We start from the raw sequence: 17,923 nt of genomic DNA, 5'->3' as shown, positions 1-17,923 counted from the left end.
TATATATATATATATATATATATATATATATATATATATATATATATGGGAAGAAAATAAAGCACAGCTCAATTTGTTAACACCAGATGCTAACTTTTTATATCCTATGCCCACTAATACAAATGAGAAAAGGAAAAAAATATGTCATAGTTACATGATGTAATTCTTACTTAAACATACTTAAAATAGCAGAGTTTACAAGGGAATAGCTTTGATGATGGCACAGTAAGTCATGAATTTTAATGATCCTAAAAAAAACCAAACTACTAAAAAAAACCATAGCATCTGCTCTTCAACTAGAGGGAAAAAAAGAAGAGAGAAAAAACACTCCAAAGCAGGAACACATTCATAACCAATTGATTTTCAAAACTCTGCAAATATCAGTTTCAGGGCTAGGTGTGGCTGCATTTTATATTGCATATACCTAATTCTAATACCAGTGACTGATGAAACAAAAGGAAGACCCACAATCTGGATATACCTATACATTAAGTAGTACCCATTAATGCTGTAGTGAGTAAATAGAGCTGGGATTTGTTGGGATTTGGGAGAATTGGTGTTTCACTCTACTGAGGTTTTGTTTCTCTTTGGAAACATTTGTTGTATAAAAGGGAAGTAAAGTTTTCTGTACAGCAAAAAAAGAAAAAAAAAAAAAAGCAAACTCTAGTAAGAGAATTGCTGACAGTGCCCAGAAAATTCTGCCACAATTGCAAATAAAGTTTGGTGTAATGGCTGAAAGTATTTATTTTAATTTCAGCCTTTTCATTCTAAACTTCTAAGTAAGAAAAAATAAAATAAAGTAAACCTGCAACTAATCAAACACATGAGCTGCTTTAAAAAATATTCATTAACATTCAAATCATGTGTATACTTTCATTTTACAAAGAAGTACATGGATGCATTACAATAGAAGGGTAAGAAAAAGAACAACATTCCTCCCTGAGCAACTTGAGACTGGGACTTTTGAATAGAAAAAGCCCACAAGAGCTCACTGAAATGCATAATCAGAATATTTGGTCTTGGAATCTGTGATAATTCATCTTCCTCCTATTAAGAATGATTCTTACTGGGGAAAAAAAAAACCAACAACAAAAGCTGAGAAGTTTTACATCAAGGGACAAAATGCAAGGCCAATCTGATTTGGACAGGATCAGCACACACCACCACGCCTTGAAATACTGACCTACAAACAGCCCTTTTCCAGACACAAAGATAAATAGCTAGGATCCCTTAATTCCTTTAAATCTACTTTAACCATGTAAGTCGCTGAAGACTACAACTCATTTTCAGTACTGATACACATATTTGCTTTAACATAACAATCTGATCATGCTCCTCTATCTGAACAAAACAGTGGCAACACTATTCCAGGCCTTGCATATTGAATAGAAAAGAGAGCAAAGAGATAGTTTTTCACTTGTTGAAAATTGTATGTGTGTCCATGACCACTGGAAGGGTCTTGAAGACTTGGTAGCATGCTTTTTAAACAAGACTGAAAAATAGGTGAGCAGAATTTGTTCATCTTTTCTAAAGTTCAGAATGCATCACCGGCATTATTTCATAGAATCACAAAATCATTAAGAATGGAAAAAAATGGTAAGATAATAGTCCAATCATTGACCCATCCCCACTAAAACATGCCCCTAACTGCCATATCTACACGTTTACTGAATGCCTCCATGCTCTCCCTGGAAAGCCTGTTCCACTGCACAACCAGCCCTTCTGAAAAGACATGTTTCCTACTGTCCAACCTGAACCTTCTCTGGCACAACTTGAGGCCATTACCTCGTCCCATTGCTATTACCTGCAAGAAAAGCCTGACACCCATCTTGCCACAACCTCCTTTCTGCCAATTGTAGAGCGCTACGAGGTCTCCCCTGAGCCTCCTCTTCTTCAGGCTGAACAACTCCAGCTCCCTCAAACACTCCCAATCAAACTTGCGCTCCAGACCCCTCACAGATTCACTGCCCTTCTCTGGACACACTCCAGGTCTCAATACATTTATTGTAGTGAAGAAACCAAAACTGGACCCAGTACACACAGCCTCACAAGTGCTGAATACGAGGGGATGATCACCTTCTGCTTATTGGCAGGAGCAGCAGTATTCCCTTAATCAAGAATTTTGTGTGAAAACCTTGTATTTTATTGAAAGATATTCTGCAAAATGATAGTAAGTTCAGTGGCCAAGCAATGTGTATTGTAGTGTAACATACCTGCTCTGTTTCAGCAAAATTAGCAACAATACAGTTATGCATGTGATAAAACTTTTACAGCCCTTCAATACATGAATACTCATTTGGAAACTACATGTTAAAAACCCCCACCATTTCAGCATCCAGAATGCTCTTAAGATTCGATTTTTGTCAAAGTTCCATTACTCACTCATTTTAAAAAAATCAACATACTTATGAAGAACTAAAAGACACCAAAGCTGAAACATCACATCACAAAGACTGTTCAGATCAAAGTATCAGAATCAGAAGCAGTAAAAATCTGTCTCATCCAATTAGGAAATACCAAGTGGCCACGGAACATGATATCACTAAGATCATCATACTTATGTCCTCAGAGTTAAAATGATGCTCTGTAGCTAATTAATATTTGCGAGGCCTACATTTCAGAGCTGATGAAAACAGAGTTGAAGACTTAGCACAGCTTAGTTTGCACAGACATACATTAATCTACAGAACATCTGATCTAAATCTAAAGAACCTCTGATAAAGCACACTGTGAACTCACCAGAAAAACCTGTTGTCAGTGGTGTGCTCTTGCATGCTGCGGTGAGCATTGAGACTAAGATCTAAGCTGACACCAGTGGCAGACCACGCAAAATAAAAGTTGCCTGAATTCAAAACTTTGCGCACTTCTGAAATACGATCTTCATCTGTTGACTCGATTCGTAACGATACGAACTCAGTGGAGGTAACTCGAAAGACTTCGGAGTCTTGAATCTTTCCCACAGACATGCATCCTGTTACTAGAACCAAATAATGCAGCAACGTGTCTCCTGGAAAAGCAAAAAAGGCACACGTGAGAAAATTGATCTTAGACTGTGATGCTGACATATTCACATTCTTCAGTGCACACAATCTGACCCTGACTTGGCTGAGAAAGTTATTAACACGAAGAAACCATTCTCAACTTCAACAGAATAGACGGAAACACAAATAGGAGAAACTACGCTGAAAGTAACAGGGATTGCGAAAAAGGAAGTTATTTTTGTCCACTCCCTCATTTCTGGGAGCACTCCAAACTTGCAAGTTACCCTACAGAGACAAAAGAAAAAAGCAAGCACAGCTCCTGTTCTGAAGATGCTAAGCTGTTCAGTTTTGCAGAAGCAACACAGTTTTCTTTCCCAAATGAGAAATTAAAGTTTTAGATAAGCTTACTCACCTAGGTTTAATCTTAATACTCCCAGAAGCCCATATGCATCCATTACTTTGGAGTAGGTATTCTTGATTGTATCTTTTTCTGCAGATGCTATGAAGACAAAACAAAAGGTTTTATGACGTTAAAGACTGCACACTATGGTGTGGACAATGAATCTGCTCTAAACTGAAAATCCAAGTAAGTACAGCTATAGTGCTAACATACAACTGCAGGAAAGAAATCAGAATTTATGAGCACATGGCATTTTATAGTGAAAAATGAGTATTTGATTTTACGACAATGTATGATACTCCATATTTTTAGGCCCCCCAAAAAGAAACGTGCATAATCCTCAAGCGATAGGTATTAACATTACCACCTCCTAACATAAAAAGGATCAAAACCACAAGCAAATTATTTCCATGAGAATGTTCTTTTGAAATTAAGGTAGTGCTAAATGCTTTTTATTTCTGAATAAATAAATCCATACTCTCCAAGAATAAAAATATGAAATGATAATATTATTTCCAGAAAACCAGATTATCCCAAACATATTTCAATCAGATTTCACTATATTCCAAGGAAACTGTAAGTCTTCTGAGGCCAAAAGATGACAGTATCTAAAATCCAAGTCTTTTTCCACAGAAAAAAAATATTGGATTTGTAGGATTTTAGAAGAAATTGAAGTATATCTGCTGTTACTTACCTAGGAGTTAATTTTAGTGCACATACTTTAGAACTCTAATCAGCTCTCGAAAAACCAGGCAAACAAGGTTGGCAGTGGAGCCAGTCAACAGCCTGCAGAGCAGAGCAGAAACAGGATCCCACCTGCCCTGAGCTGCTGCTCAAGACTGAGTCTGCTCCTGAAGCACAAGGGCTGACAATTCCAGCTGTGCCACTGGATCAATTGAGATTTGCAGGTCATCAAGGATCAGCACCTTCTCCTTCCTCAAAAATAGTAAATTTTCACTTCGATTCACTATCAACACAAGGAAAAGTGTAAATTGAAACACCTGCTCTGGCACAATGTTGTGTCCTATTTCATGTTAGCTATCTTTTCTTTAAAACAGCTGTTGTGAATCTTCCTACTGAGTGTTCCTAAGCTTAGCACAGCACTGCCCATGCACCAGTTTATATGCTTTTTGTTTAAATGTCTGCCAGTTTTTTTAACGGAGATTCTAATCCACTCTATAGATGAAACAATTATTTAACCTCAGTCTGAAATCCAAGCTAGCTCAATATATAAAATGCACTTTAAAAAAATCATTCTTCAACTATTTACACTGTATTCTGGAATGTAGAAACAAAGAAAAAGAGAATTGTAGAAGCAGGATTGTTCCCAAAATCCTCATCCACAGTGTTACAAATCACAGCTAATACAAACACACTGCTTACAAAGTGATTTTATCAGCATCACCATATTTTGCTTAACTAGAACACTATCAGGCTGGGAAGAACAACTCTCAAACTTCCAATCCATTTTTCCATAATGCATTCAGTGAGATTAATGCACTCTTCTAAACTCATCTTTTGGTAGGCAGAAAACTGCTGTATTCCTCCACATTTCAAATTATTAAGGATAGATGAAGTTTTCTTTCCAACTAATATCTTTTTGCAGGGTTTTTCCTTAGGGGAGCTTGGCAGCATTTAACAATATCATAAAACAATGACTTTTTTGTCTTGTGTGGATTAACTCTGTTTTTCTCATTGCACAGAGCGCCTGTTCTCCTTGCTGAGCCTCAATAAATAAATGCCTGAAGTGAATTAAGTAGCGTGGGCTTTGCAAATTCAGATCTATAAAAAAAGCCAAGAGAGACTAATAAAGCACTAAAAGATGGCAAAAACAAAGAGAAAATGAAACCAGAAAAACTTACTGTAGCCAGTCAACTATTATAATCTCAGCCAAGTTCCCAGGCACTATCCCAAAGCACCTAGGTTTTATGCTATGGTTTTCAATTACAGTATGCCTAAGTGTGAACTCTTCCACAGTCAGAGCTTAAGTACTTCTCTCTCACGCACTGGCTGATGCTGTCTTTTTTTGAAGCCAAAATTCACGTAAGAAAGTGGCAAATGCCTCAGAAGGTTCAGATCACCCTGTTCCGGCCCTCCTCACCTGTCCCCACATTTCTGCCTCCCAGAACTGGACTTCAAGCACAAGGGCAATTTCAAACACAAGAAATCAGCATCCATGATGCCCTACAAGAAGCAACCTGGATTCTGAAGACCTTTCTTGTGTGAGCTCTGTAGCTTAACTCCAGTGCATTTGTGCCACTCTCCCCTAAGGCACACAGCTTTATAACACAACTGAAATCCTAAGGCAAGGTCCTCCCTCACTGAGTGAACCAGCCGGGTACCAGCTAAACGTTCTACGCTGAGAGGGCAGTCAGGCCTTGTAACAGGCTCACCAGTGAGGTGGTTACAGCATCAAGCCTGATGGAGATCAAGAAGCATTTGGATGATACTCAAACCTAGTGTTTAAATTTTGGGCAGTCCTGTGTGGGGCAAAGAGTTGGATTTGATCCCTGTGGGCCCCTTCTACTTTAAGATATTCTGTGATACCTCTCACTGTCAGCATTCATTAATCTTAAAAGAATTTTGATGCAGGGACGACTGATACTAGCCAGTACACACAACCATTGAAGGGACAACAAATGGTTACCACATAAGCCTCCACAGCTAAACTGTTTCTTTTCCCTTTTGGTTTCTTTTCCTCACTTGAGCTGTGGGGGCACTGTAAGGACCTGCAGCTCCCTGGCAGTCAAGAGTTACAGGCAGGGATCTCACTGGCCAGGACCCATCCCACTGCCCCAGGCAAGGAGTAAGGCAACTGAGAACAGCTCCAGATTCCATGAAGACTAGCTGAGGCCAGGCCACGACATCAGCCTGTGGAAGATTTGGGATCAGGCCTGATGAGGGGATGGCCAGGGCCACAGGGATCGGACACGGGTGGGACATCAACATGCCTTGGTGGGCCCCTGACTGTGTAAGGCTTATAAGGAGCTGGAGCCCAGCCCTGCTGCAGCCTTGCTGAGGTAGGGCCTGATGGTCCTGAAGTCTGCTGTGGTGTCCTGAGACATGGGCAGGGGCAGGCAGGCCTGCTGGTCTCCTGACAAAATCCATCTGTGTTATTATTAAAACAGTAGTTGTACATGTGGTTTAGACCAAAAGTCCACTCAGCCATCACGCATTTACAAGAAAATATTTCCTAATCCAGTGCCTCCACCATTAATAAGCAAAAGCATGAGTTTCATTTCATAGATGCTAAAGGTAAACCTCCCCCCCCCCCCAAAAAAAAAAAACAAAAACAAAAAAAAACACAAAACACCAACAAACACAACCAACCAGTCAGACCAGAGTAGATCCAGACTGGAATTTACTATTGACAGCTGCTGCACATAGCATTTCCCATTTCTGATGATGCTTAAGTTAAATCTGTGGGTCTTTATCTCTCTCAGTACTAACAGGCTGAACAACAACAGAAACACTCTGGAACTATTTGATTTCTCCCTACAACTTTTGAAGATCTGCTCCCTCTCACTTCATTCAGAATGCACAAAACCTTCAGATAATGCTGGATGCAGAAGAGCATATGAAATAACAAAGTTATGTGGACAAGACTTCATCTTTATAGTACACTGTATCTAGAGCATGCAAAGCCAAACACCACTTCTCTCTATGAAAAGTTGGAATCACCAGCTGCGTGAACTGCACAGAAGTCAAACCATGGCAAAGCTGAGGCAATCCTGACAGAAGAAGACAACGTTTCCAAGAGTGTTTCCTCATTTCTTCTGCAACATTCTTAACAAATGAGAACATCTCTTCCCAAATGATGGGCTGGCCTGCAGCCATGAGAACCCCTTTGACTTTGATTTATGAGCTCCATACCTTGAAAAACGCACAGCTGATACAAACATCAGCTCAAAGAAAGCAGAAACTCCTGCAAATTAACGAGTTTACTTCTCTCTCAGAAACAGACCTTCCTATTTGTTTATATTTAGTCGGATATAAGCAAATATTGAAGCTATCTGAGCAAAATAAAACAAGCTAAACAAACACTACGAAGAACGAGTCAAGGCTTACAACTTCTGAAGACAGAAATCTGCAGTTAGAATGACAACTTTCATCTGCAATGCAGAAGTTCACAGATTTCTAAATTACAAAGTATGTGGCACTTAACAGTAGACATAACTTAAGTGTCTGCGTATAAAGATGGAAAGAAAATACTATGAGGCAGTATTCTTCTATTACTTGTTATTTAATAGAATAAAAAGACAACAAAACCACAACATCTTTAATGCGGTTTTCAGGTCAAGTTTTAATGCAGTCTTACTGAAAGCCATCAAGACTCTTTGCAGTGTCAAGAGAAAAGGAATAAAATAAGTCATACTTATTAAAAATTAATAGGCCATAGTATTTTTTAAATGGCCACGTCTCACTTGTGTGTATCTGCAATATCGCATCTTATCAGCCAATGACTCGCATTTAAGAAAGGTGACTAACTAAACTGTTTTACAGGGATTGTATCAGCTGTCTTACTGCTACACAAAGGAAACTCCATTAAAAACCCTGCCTCTGGGACAACTTCAGGTGCACAATCCATTCTGCTTAATTCCCTTTAAAAAAAAAAGTTTCACAATTTTTACAAGAACTGTAAAGCTATGGTCACATTAAGAGTTCTCCTTTAGGCTCTCTACAGTTCTTTTTTCAATGGGTTCACAAGGTATCACTGACACGTGAACCAGGGCAACAACTTCCAACTAGAACATGGGATACCTCCTGGAATTACATGCAGCTCCTTCAGAAACAGGATCATTCTCATTTAAGTTAGAAGAGGGAAAAGAAATCATGCAGTTGCCGCTTTAAAACATTCAAATTTTAAAAAAATGTATGATTTTAAAATTTTTTATTATTATTATTCTTTAGCTGAGCATTTAAGATTGAGATTTTCAAGCTTTTTGTCAAATTAGGACAACTAAGATTTCAGTATTTAAATGAAAACTAATAGTTCAATATTACCATATATGGGAGACATTAAAGTCACCACCTTCACTTATAACTCAACCAACTGAAGACCCATTTTGATCCTTTTGATACTTCATTGATGTGAATAGATTCACAGCAAACTGGAAGACAGCTGATATTTAAATCTGTCATAACTAATAGAACTGTTCTGAATTAGCACAATTACTTTTTTCCCCATTTTATTGACTAATTCAAATTATTAGGTATATTATTTCATTTCAAATAAAAATATAGACAATGCTGTCATCTAGAGATGTCTTCAGACTGAGGGGAGAAACTACCAAATAACAAATCACCTCTACCCAAAAAGGAAAAAAAAAAAAAACAACCAAAAAAACAATCCACAGACATCTCCAGATGTTAGCAATTACATTTAAATAATACACAACAAATACAATGTTTGAAATAAGGCCAAAAAGTTTGTAAAAGATTAGCAGATAAAATGAATGGCTGTTTTAAAACTATATTTCAATATTGTGCAAATTTACCCTACTAATAACTTCAGAAAATTTACCTTTTAATCACTGAAAATTGGGAAAAAAAATAAAATAAAGCTGGCCTACTTAACAGCCTACAGTTTTTAATCACGCTTGCGCTTTCTGACCCAAGTACATGTTTTTCATCGAAAACAAAAGCTATAGCTTCAATAATCAACAACAGTGTTTCATTTTTCCCCCCTTCCAACTGCTTCAATTAAAATATACAAAGTATCTTACACAAAGGCGAGCTTTTTGCCTGTATAAGTCAGTTCTACACAGGTTAATTTGTAATACCATGTACAATTACAAGATTTTCCATTTAAATACACGCTAGCATGCAGTAAATCTTCCAACCTATCTCAAATGTAGAGACGTTAATTAGTTTTTCTAAATTATGTCAGAGTAATTTCAGAAGTATGTAAACTAACCTTAGCAGCCATTTAATTAGTAAGAACCATCATTCACTGCAAGTCTAGTAGGGCATAAGCCAAGCCTTTTACTATTGCTTCAGTGCTAACTTTGAAATGAAAACATACTGCACTGAAAAGGGAATGTCCAAGAATTGGGGACCAAATTTTTATGGCTCCATTATGCCATTCAAATTCATTATGCCAGACAAAACTTACTGCCTCCACCGATCTCCTAGGAAAATTCTTACTGTAAGTAAAAACTTTTCCAAGCATGCTAGGCTAACATGTTTGGTCTTAGTTGAATCATGTAGTTTTGTTGGAAATGCTTGGAAAGTAATAAGCTGAGCATCTTCTCTGCAGATTTGAAAGGAGAGAAAGTTCTGATGACAGGAGGACAGATGACATCTTCCTCCAGCAGCATGGCTGCACTCAGTGTCTACCATCACTGCTGCTTCCCTGCAGCTTCCAAAACATCTTAAGATATTGTTCAGCAGGTAGGTGTAGCCCAGAAGATTACATTTAGTCAAAACAGTAATGAGAGGGAGGGTGGTTATGTATACGCACATATACACACATATACAAAGACACACAGATGCACTGATATATATATGCAAATATAAAACCTCATTTTGAAGTATTCCACTATGAAAAACAGCATGTAGAGATTTCTAATGAAATAGCCTCCTTCCCTAATTTTAAGGGGGATGCGACTCCATTCAAAATGCTGCACTAGCATTATTTGTGAGAAAGAAAAAGAGGAAAAAAAAATATCACACAGTTGCATGTTGTGTTACCCCCCTTATGATTATGCACACACATGGGCGGCGCTCAAATATATCTGTCGCTATGTTTCTTTTTTGGGTAGCTCAGTTTCCTAAACCATCACCAACCCAGAGCCTCTTGCAAAATGCTCACCACCCCGTCTGCTGCTGCGGATAGATACAACCTATCTGGTACTTCTCCTCCCAGTGCAGTGCATCAGAGTGTTTGAAGTGGAATGCGAATGGGTGATAGTGCTGGGACACCCGCAGCAGGCGTAGGCTGTGACAGTTCTTCCATTATCTAGCTCTATGGAAAGCTCAGGGTGGGCACGGTGCCTCTTCCTGTTCACACCTGCTCTCTTCTCAGCTTTGCATGGGACCAAACTCCAAATATGCGCACAAAGCTGCAGTTCTCTGTGCTCAGGGCTCAGTATTTTCCCAAATGACAGAACATTCTCCTTTACCCATCACAAGCAACAGGAGTAAAAGCAGCTTCCCACTCCTTTTGCTGTGACTCACCAGAGAGGCACAGGGAAAGAGAACACTCTCCTGTTTAATCAATGAAATTTCTGCGGGTAAGGTACCTCATTGAAGACTCCTGTTTCAGAGAATAAATAGACCACCTATTTTACGTGCCAAATAATCAAAAAAATAGATCCTCCAGGTAAATGCTAAACAAAGAAACAGTCAAGCTGCTGACACTTAAAACCGAATGCTCTTACAAGGCCTTGAGAAGCAAGCTGGCAGGATCCTTTCAGACTTCAATATCCTGGGTTAACCTGCTACTGGGAGTGATCTGATCAAAGAGGTACTCAGTATTTTTATGTAAGGCAAGCAAAGTATTTCTCAGAGCTTTTGGTCACACTAACACTGACTAATGCACATTACAAGCAGTGCACAGAGCACTTCCAGCACAGGCATGGCTTGGACTGCTTCCATTTTAAGACTGAATGATTATGCAACAATAACCCCTGTGAACAACCCCTTCTGCCCTCCTCCTTTCTTCTTGAATAACACATTCAGCACAAATACAACACACATTGAAAAGTCATGCAGCGTATGAATTGTAGAGCACTGCATACAGAGGCCAAACAAAACTCCCTGAATTATCTTGCAATGCTTTGTTGAATGTTGAGGGGATGAAAGTTAATACCCTTATCCTTCCCTCAGCAAAATGACAGATGGACTTCCACTAAGATGACATTTAAGGCATTGGTAAGCTCGCATTCCTTTCTCTCAGCCCAGTTCAAGTTCTAATTACTGCAATACTGTGCATGCATATTCCAAAAGATGAGGTTCACTGAGGTTCTCAGAACTGAGTCACATGAACCACTTTCGATTGAGTGCATTTCACTGGGTTGTACATATGTTATGCATTTCACAGCCAGGCAGCAGCTATTATCAGGTGTAAGGCTAAACAACTAATCTTCAGTATTTAATAAAACCTTTTGAAAAAAAGCCTAAGATCTGTACTGTCATTCTTTGTAGTCTGTAAAGATGTTACTTCCATCAGCAAAACCAAAAGTTTTTAACAATTTGCATTCATGTTGTTCTGGATTTATGCATAAATGACCATTATTCTACCTGTTTACATGGATTTTTATAAAACATCTTGAAAATCTTCTCAGAATTTCTCATTAACATCGGCTGAGAAGGTAGATTTGTACCAACATGCAGAAATTTGTGAGGCTACAGAGTAGAAACTTCCAAGTGGTTTCTGTCCAAAACCAGTCAGAAGTTCTGAGATCAATAAAGAGATGGAGTAGTACTTAACAAACCTTAACCAAGTGCTGATAATTGTACTCCTTGAAACACATATGTAAAAAAGAAAAAAGTGAAACACCAGCAGAATAAAAGAAAATAGTCTAAGTCTGCTATCAAATCAAGGTTATTTCAACCATTAAAAGAATGATTCAGCAAAGAATTTAGGTGCGCGGATTAAATGAATTAAAGCAAACTGCCACAGCTTAACACATTGGGAAAATAAGCTCACCTATCAGAGTAAGCAGTTCACGATCTTAAGTTACTGAAAACAGTATTTAGAGTAACTACTTACAACTAGGCATAAATATTTACTGTATTGCAAACTACCAATCAAAATACCCAGGACTACTCTTACAAAGTAGTAACACGCTATCACTAAGTACAGGACCCAAGAAGAGCTAGGCTTCTGAAATTCTTCTGGGTTTTAATTCCTGTTTAATTACAGCCTGAAGCATAGGAGAGGGCAGAATTTCAACACAGATATAAATAGTGAATTTCTAGAGAAGACAGTCTACTCGTCTATCTGCAATACATGGTTTAGTGGGAGCTATTGGTAATAGGTGAACAGTTGGACTGGATGATCTTTTAGGTCTTTTCCAACCTTGGTGATTCTATGATTCTATGATTATATCACAGCACAAGAGGTCTTTAACTCATTTGATTTTTTGAGCATAACTTCCATGAATATATTACTTTGAATAGATTCCTCCTTAAGTACCTTAAACAAATGCACTAATTACTGAACATATACTAAAATAAAATCTTTCCATAAATCTTCACAACGTTCTTCCCATACTGTACTGATCTCACTAAGCATGTTCTCTACTTTCATGCTAAGACACTTACTTCAAGCCCAAACCACACTACACAATACTTTTCAAATACTGCTGGCAAGATAACTTACATATATATAAGAAGAAACTGTATCAGTTAAAAACAATTCTCAAAATATGGGAAGAAAGCACTCATTGTTTTTGACCTGAATAATCATATGAGTTAATTTCCTTCGTAATGCCAACAGTGCTAGCATGTCCCACTGCTAGAATGCTAGACAGATCATGGCAACTTGTCCAAAAGGCACATGAACTAAGGCACAGATTGAGACGCAAGCTGGAGAGCACTAGCTCAGGCAGCCGGTTCAGCACAAACTATGCCCTGACTTCGAAGCACTTAACTTGCAGGACACAGGGCCAGCCAGGTGCCTCATTAACAGACAACACCACAGCCCACAAACACATTAGGCATACAAACAATTGCAAATACCAAAGATAAGGGAACGTATCTCCAATCCCGCTTTGGAACTCCCACTTCTAAACTTCAGCCTTGCTGTAGGAGGGGACACACTGCCAGCTCAGCCCACTCTACCCTCTCTGGGCCAGAGCAGCCTATGGGGAGATAACCACCCACCTGTGAGCCCTGTAAGGCTGCAGGCAATGCATCACAACCTCCAGGCACCAGGGTTAACTCATCAAAAACTGATTCTTTCAAAAGAAGTACATCCACAGTACTCAAGCTTTCCATAAAAATAAAAAACAAGCCTAGGAACTCTTTGCAATCTGGTGCTCAGGCCTTTTTACTGAAGAATACAAATCAAAGTACATTTTTAGACCCTATCTACAGGCTTTGAGGATCTTTTCTGCACTTCTTGTTTCAGAGCCCCCTTTCAACTATGACGTGAAAAAACAGAAGCACTCAATGCATTTATCACTGAAAGCATGTAAAAATAACCTTGCAGTGCAAGACAACTTGCTCCAAACATTGACTGATGTTATTACGAGACAAACTAACACGCAAAGTATGGTGATAGGCTAAAAACAGGTGCAACATCAATTTAAAAATAAAAAAAGCCATGAAAGTCATAATACAAAGTGAGATAACAAACTAAGATGATGTACCATTTAAGAATACAGCACTTTGTAATAAAACTGCACCACAGATTTTGCTTTTTAATGAGTCATTGTGTATTCAAAGGCAGACAATTGTTCAGAACCAAAGATAAGCAGACGCTGACAGTTATTGGAAGAATATTTTGTATACGTGACAATACATATTCATGATGAAATCTAATTAAATGTGTCAAATTCTTTCTCCAACAGATAAAGATATGAAACATTTCTTCCATTTAAATCACAAGAATCTCCATTAGCAAATAAAAACCAGAACTGCTGTTTCTTCTTTAGCTGTCATAAATAAAAACAAACAGCTTACGCAACGTTGCCAGCATTTTTACTGTAGTTATCAAAACATAACAACTTACAGAGGACAGCCACAGCTCCAGATTCAAACATGAGACATTCCTCTCTGTTTCTGGCTTCCACTATCACGCTGAACGGGAGCGGATCCAGCTTGTGATAGACACGATATCCTTTACTGAAAGCCATTTTGTCTTTATCGGTGGCAGTCCTGTCCAACACAAGATGATGTTAGTGAGAGCTTCCTGTGCTTCCAGGTACCTTCTGCTGAACAGGTCTGACTTCCATTCTTCCCTAAGAATTTTACAGATCTAACAAGAAAAAGATAGAAAAAAAAGAGATGCTCACTCTTTCTACTTCATGAGACTTGTTTTACCTTATGTTTCAAAGCAAATATATCTAAAGACAGGTTAAAGACAACATGCCCATGTAGCAAAAACGTAATCGCCCAGAGCAGCATAAAAGATTTATTTAAGATCTCCTCCAGAACAATCAGAATTTCTTTTGCAATACCTAAACCAGATTTCTTCTCACTGAAGCTGAAGACGAGATTCTCCTTTAGTCACCACTAACGCATGAGAGCAGCAGCGACCTTCTGCTGAACACAGAAGGCCAGGAGCTTCAGTTTTACAACGCCTTATATTCATTCTGACCTTGTACAAGAGGACAGTATATTTCAAAAAGTAAAGCTGCTAAGAGGCTTTGGAAGACCATACAGAAACGATAACCTACGCTTGATTTGGCTTTATAAATGAAAGCAGGGCTCTGGCTGGACTTAAGCCCTCCCTCGCAGCGGCTGACGATTAGAAAATCGCAGCACCGCACGAGACAGACCTCTGACAAGCCGTAAAGATAACACCTTTTTCCGAAGCGACGAAAAAAGCAATAACCGCAGTCCACCAGCGACTCACCCAAACGTTAGGGGCTGAAGCCGAACAAACGCACAGTGCGGAGAGGAGCTGCCGGAAAGCCGCGAGCAGGCTCCCAACCCTTTCCCCAGCCCCATGCCGGTAACCTCAGAGCTGACAGCGGCACCGACCTTCTGTTCTTCTACTACGACACAGGCCGGTCCCGGCCGCCCCGCTCCCTTCCCAAGCAGCCGGCACAGGGCGAGCAGCCCCCGCCCCTCCACCTGCCCGGCGCCCGCGGCGCTAACAGAGCCTCCATCTTGTCTGGCACCCGCGGCGCCTCCGCAGCTCGACACCCGCGACAGCGACAGCCGAGCAGACTCCTCCGCGTACCGACAGCCGCCCTCGGTGCCGCCGACCCGCCCCGCCGCCGACCCCGCGCCTCCTCACCGGCCGCGCCAGCTGCCGCCCGCTCCGCTCCCTGCCGCGGGAGCCGGCGGCAACCTCACTTCCGCTCCGGCCCCGCCGTCCCTTCCGCATTGCGCCTCCCGCCACCGGAAGTCGGGGAAAGGCGTGAGGCGGGGGCGCGAGGGCGACAGTTACGCTCCCGCTGCCCTGGGGGCGGTGAGGGGGGGGGGTGATTGCTGTCAGGGCGCGTACGGGGCCGTCGAGCGGGACCCGAGCCCTAATGGACAAATAATACCTCCCCCCCCTCACGCCATGAAGTTCTCTCTTCGCTCTCCCTTAGCATTCTCTTCTTTGAAAGCCGATCGGCTCCACTGCCGGTTCCTTATTTATTACAGCAGGCAGAAATGCCGCAGGGACAGGCTCCTGAATGGCGGTGCGCTCGGGATGATGAGCGCGAAAGGTGCGGTGTGGGCATGGCACGTGTCGCTGTGCAGTGAGACACGGCTCGAGCCAAGCCTGCTGCTTCATGACAGGCTTCAAAAGTTTCGCCTCCAGACCTTAAACATCGCTTTGGAAATTTCCATCCAGCATGTAAGTGGAGGAGGAGTGCTGCCTCACAGGAGCTCTGCTGAGCTGTGCCGAGTTCTGTTACAAGCTGCAAAGACTACAGAACAGATTCGGGAGCTTCGTCATAAAATAAAGAGAAGTGGAATTCACAAAGTCCCGTTTAACTCACTTAATTTCCTTACAGGACAAGGTTACCCAACTAGTTGACCATGGGAAGCCAGTAGATGTAATACTTTAGCTTTCTGCAAAGCCCAGTATGCTCCTGGACAAAATGCCCAGCGTATGGCTAGGCAACAATATCATGTGATGGGTGAACACCTAGCTGATGGGCCAGGCTCAAAGGGTTATAATGAATGGGCTTCTGTCAGAATAGTGGCCAGTCACTGACGGGATTTCACAGGGTTCCATTTGATGGCTGTTTCAATATTTTAATAAACAACTTGGATGTGTGTAGAAATTGAAGGTATACTGGTTACGTTTTTGGACAACACTGAGCTGGGAGGAGCTGTTGACTCTTGAGGGTAGAGAGGCCTTACAGAGAACGCTTGACAAATGGGAGGGCTGGGCAGTCAGTGGCTGCATGGAGTTGAACAGGAGCAAGTGCCAGAGGTAGTTGGCAAGGTATCACTTAAACCTTAAGGCAGAAAATAAGACAATACTGAAGAGCTTTGTTGAAATTTAGGCTATGAAAATATGGGTTTACATATGTATGAGGAATATCACAGTGAGTCTTGGAGATACATCTATGTATGAAAACATTTAAATATGCACATAAATCACAATAGTGGAGTCAATGGGACAGTCCACATGTATGAAAAAAAACTGTAAGTCATCACTTGGAGCAGGATTTAAATGGTAGACTCTTGGATTATTAAATATGTTTATCTCTCTTTTATTTCTGTTCACCCATTTCTGAATATTTATGGCAAGATTTTTAATTTCATACAAAAATTAAGTACTCTTGAACAAGAAACAATACTTAATTCTGCGGATAAATCCAACCAATATTGCATGGTAAGGTATCAAAAATTTAGTTTGGAGTATGATATGCAAGGGAAGAACACTCATCTCTGATCCATTCTATTGAGTTTCCCAGAAAACCTCAACCGTCCTTCTTGCAGCAATCATTTCTGAAGCCACCTCACAGTTCCCTTTTCTGAACACACCAGACTTTTGCAGGAATGTTTAATTTTCACTGAGGCAACTAACAAACTTGGGGGATTGGTTTTTAGCTCTATCACTCATAAAAGGTGAGTGCAGCCAGCTGAAATGTAGCTCATGAAGCCACTAATCCAAAGCACTATACAATATAAAAACTGCAGGTGCACATCCTCTCTTCCCTATATCTTCTACATGTATATTTAGTGTTCCTTCTAATATGTGTTTTCCGTAGAATAACTCTGAACTAAAAGCAGAACAACAGCAAACTTTTGCAGAAGGTGAGAGGCAGCTGAAAGGAAGAAAAAGAGGAACCACATGGCTCCATGTACATGTACAAATTTTCTTCTCACTTTTCCATTTTAAATATTGACTTTTCAATTTGTTGGCCATAATAGCAAAGGACAAGGTTTTTATCTTTGCTAGTGATGACTTTTAGGGAAAAGGTAATTATGTAATACCTACAATTCTACAAAAATAATTGCATCATAAGGTAGTAATGCAATAAAATAATTGTAACCATCCTGTAACATTATCCTGTGCATCACAATTCAGAATGCCCCCAAATTTTACATGCAGTGTTATACATCTTTCCTGATTCTAGACAATGCTAACTACTGAAGAGGTCACTAGATCTCAAGAGACCTTGCAGAGTTTTGAGTAGAACTAAGATTGTCATGTCATAAGTGATTTTATTATCTTCCAGGACAGTCTCTGAATATAATTATGTGTATTGATTTTGATGGTGAATGCTAAGATAACACAGTCAACCATGGAAGAAGTAATTTTAAAGCAAGCGTGCTGAACTGCTCAATTTTAGAGCAGTCCACTCAACCAAGCAGCAATGTATAACATTTTTGAAGACCATTTCATGACGTGCAACTGCTTTGTTACAAGCATTTAATTTGGGTCAACGCATAAGAGAAATGGCTGAAGAAGGGCAGA

At 40.1% G+C, this 17,923-nt stretch overlaps 1 protein-coding gene across 8 annotated transcripts in view; it reads right to left on the bottom strand.

Annotated features, from left to right (window-relative positions):
- SYNJ1 (synaptojanin 1) overlaps positions 1 to 15,371 on the bottom strand; it is a 60,518-nt gene extending 45,147 nt beyond the window's left edge. For 4 of the 8 annotated variants that reach the window (XM_042866717.1, XM_042866718.1, XM_042866719.1 and 1 more), the window contains exons 1-3: positions 14,063 to 14,208; positions 3,394 to 3,480; positions 2,740 to 3,007 (exon numbers count right to left, since the gene is read on the bottom strand). In XM_042866717.1, the coding sequence (XP_042722651.1) occupies positions 2,740 to 3,007; positions 3,394 to 3,480; positions 14,063 to 14,186 (479 nt within the window). In that variant the 5' untranslated portion in view covers positions 14,187 to 14,208. Of the gene's footprint in view, positions 1 to 2,739; positions 3,008 to 3,393; positions 3,481 to 14,062; positions 14,309 to 14,908; positions 14,929 to 15,238; positions 15,257 to 15,295 lie in introns of those variants that run through there. The other 4 variants (XM_042866720.1, XM_042866723.1, XM_042866721.1 and 1 more) reach the window with 4 other exon arrangements.
- Between the last annotated feature and the right edge of the window lie 2,552 nt (positions 15,372 to 17,923).

Source organism: Lagopus leucura, unplaced genomic scaffold (assembly GCF_019238085.1).
Source record: "Lagopus leucura isolate 7727_CA_CO unplaced genomic scaffold, USGS_WTPT01 Super-Scaffold_100001, whole genome shotgun sequence".
Lineage (NCBI taxonomy): Eukaryota > Metazoa > Chordata > Aves > Galliformes > Phasianidae > Lagopus > Lagopus leucura.
The sequence above is the reverse complement of the archived record's forward strand: the minus strand, read 5'-3'. Positions and strand labels throughout refer to the sequence as shown.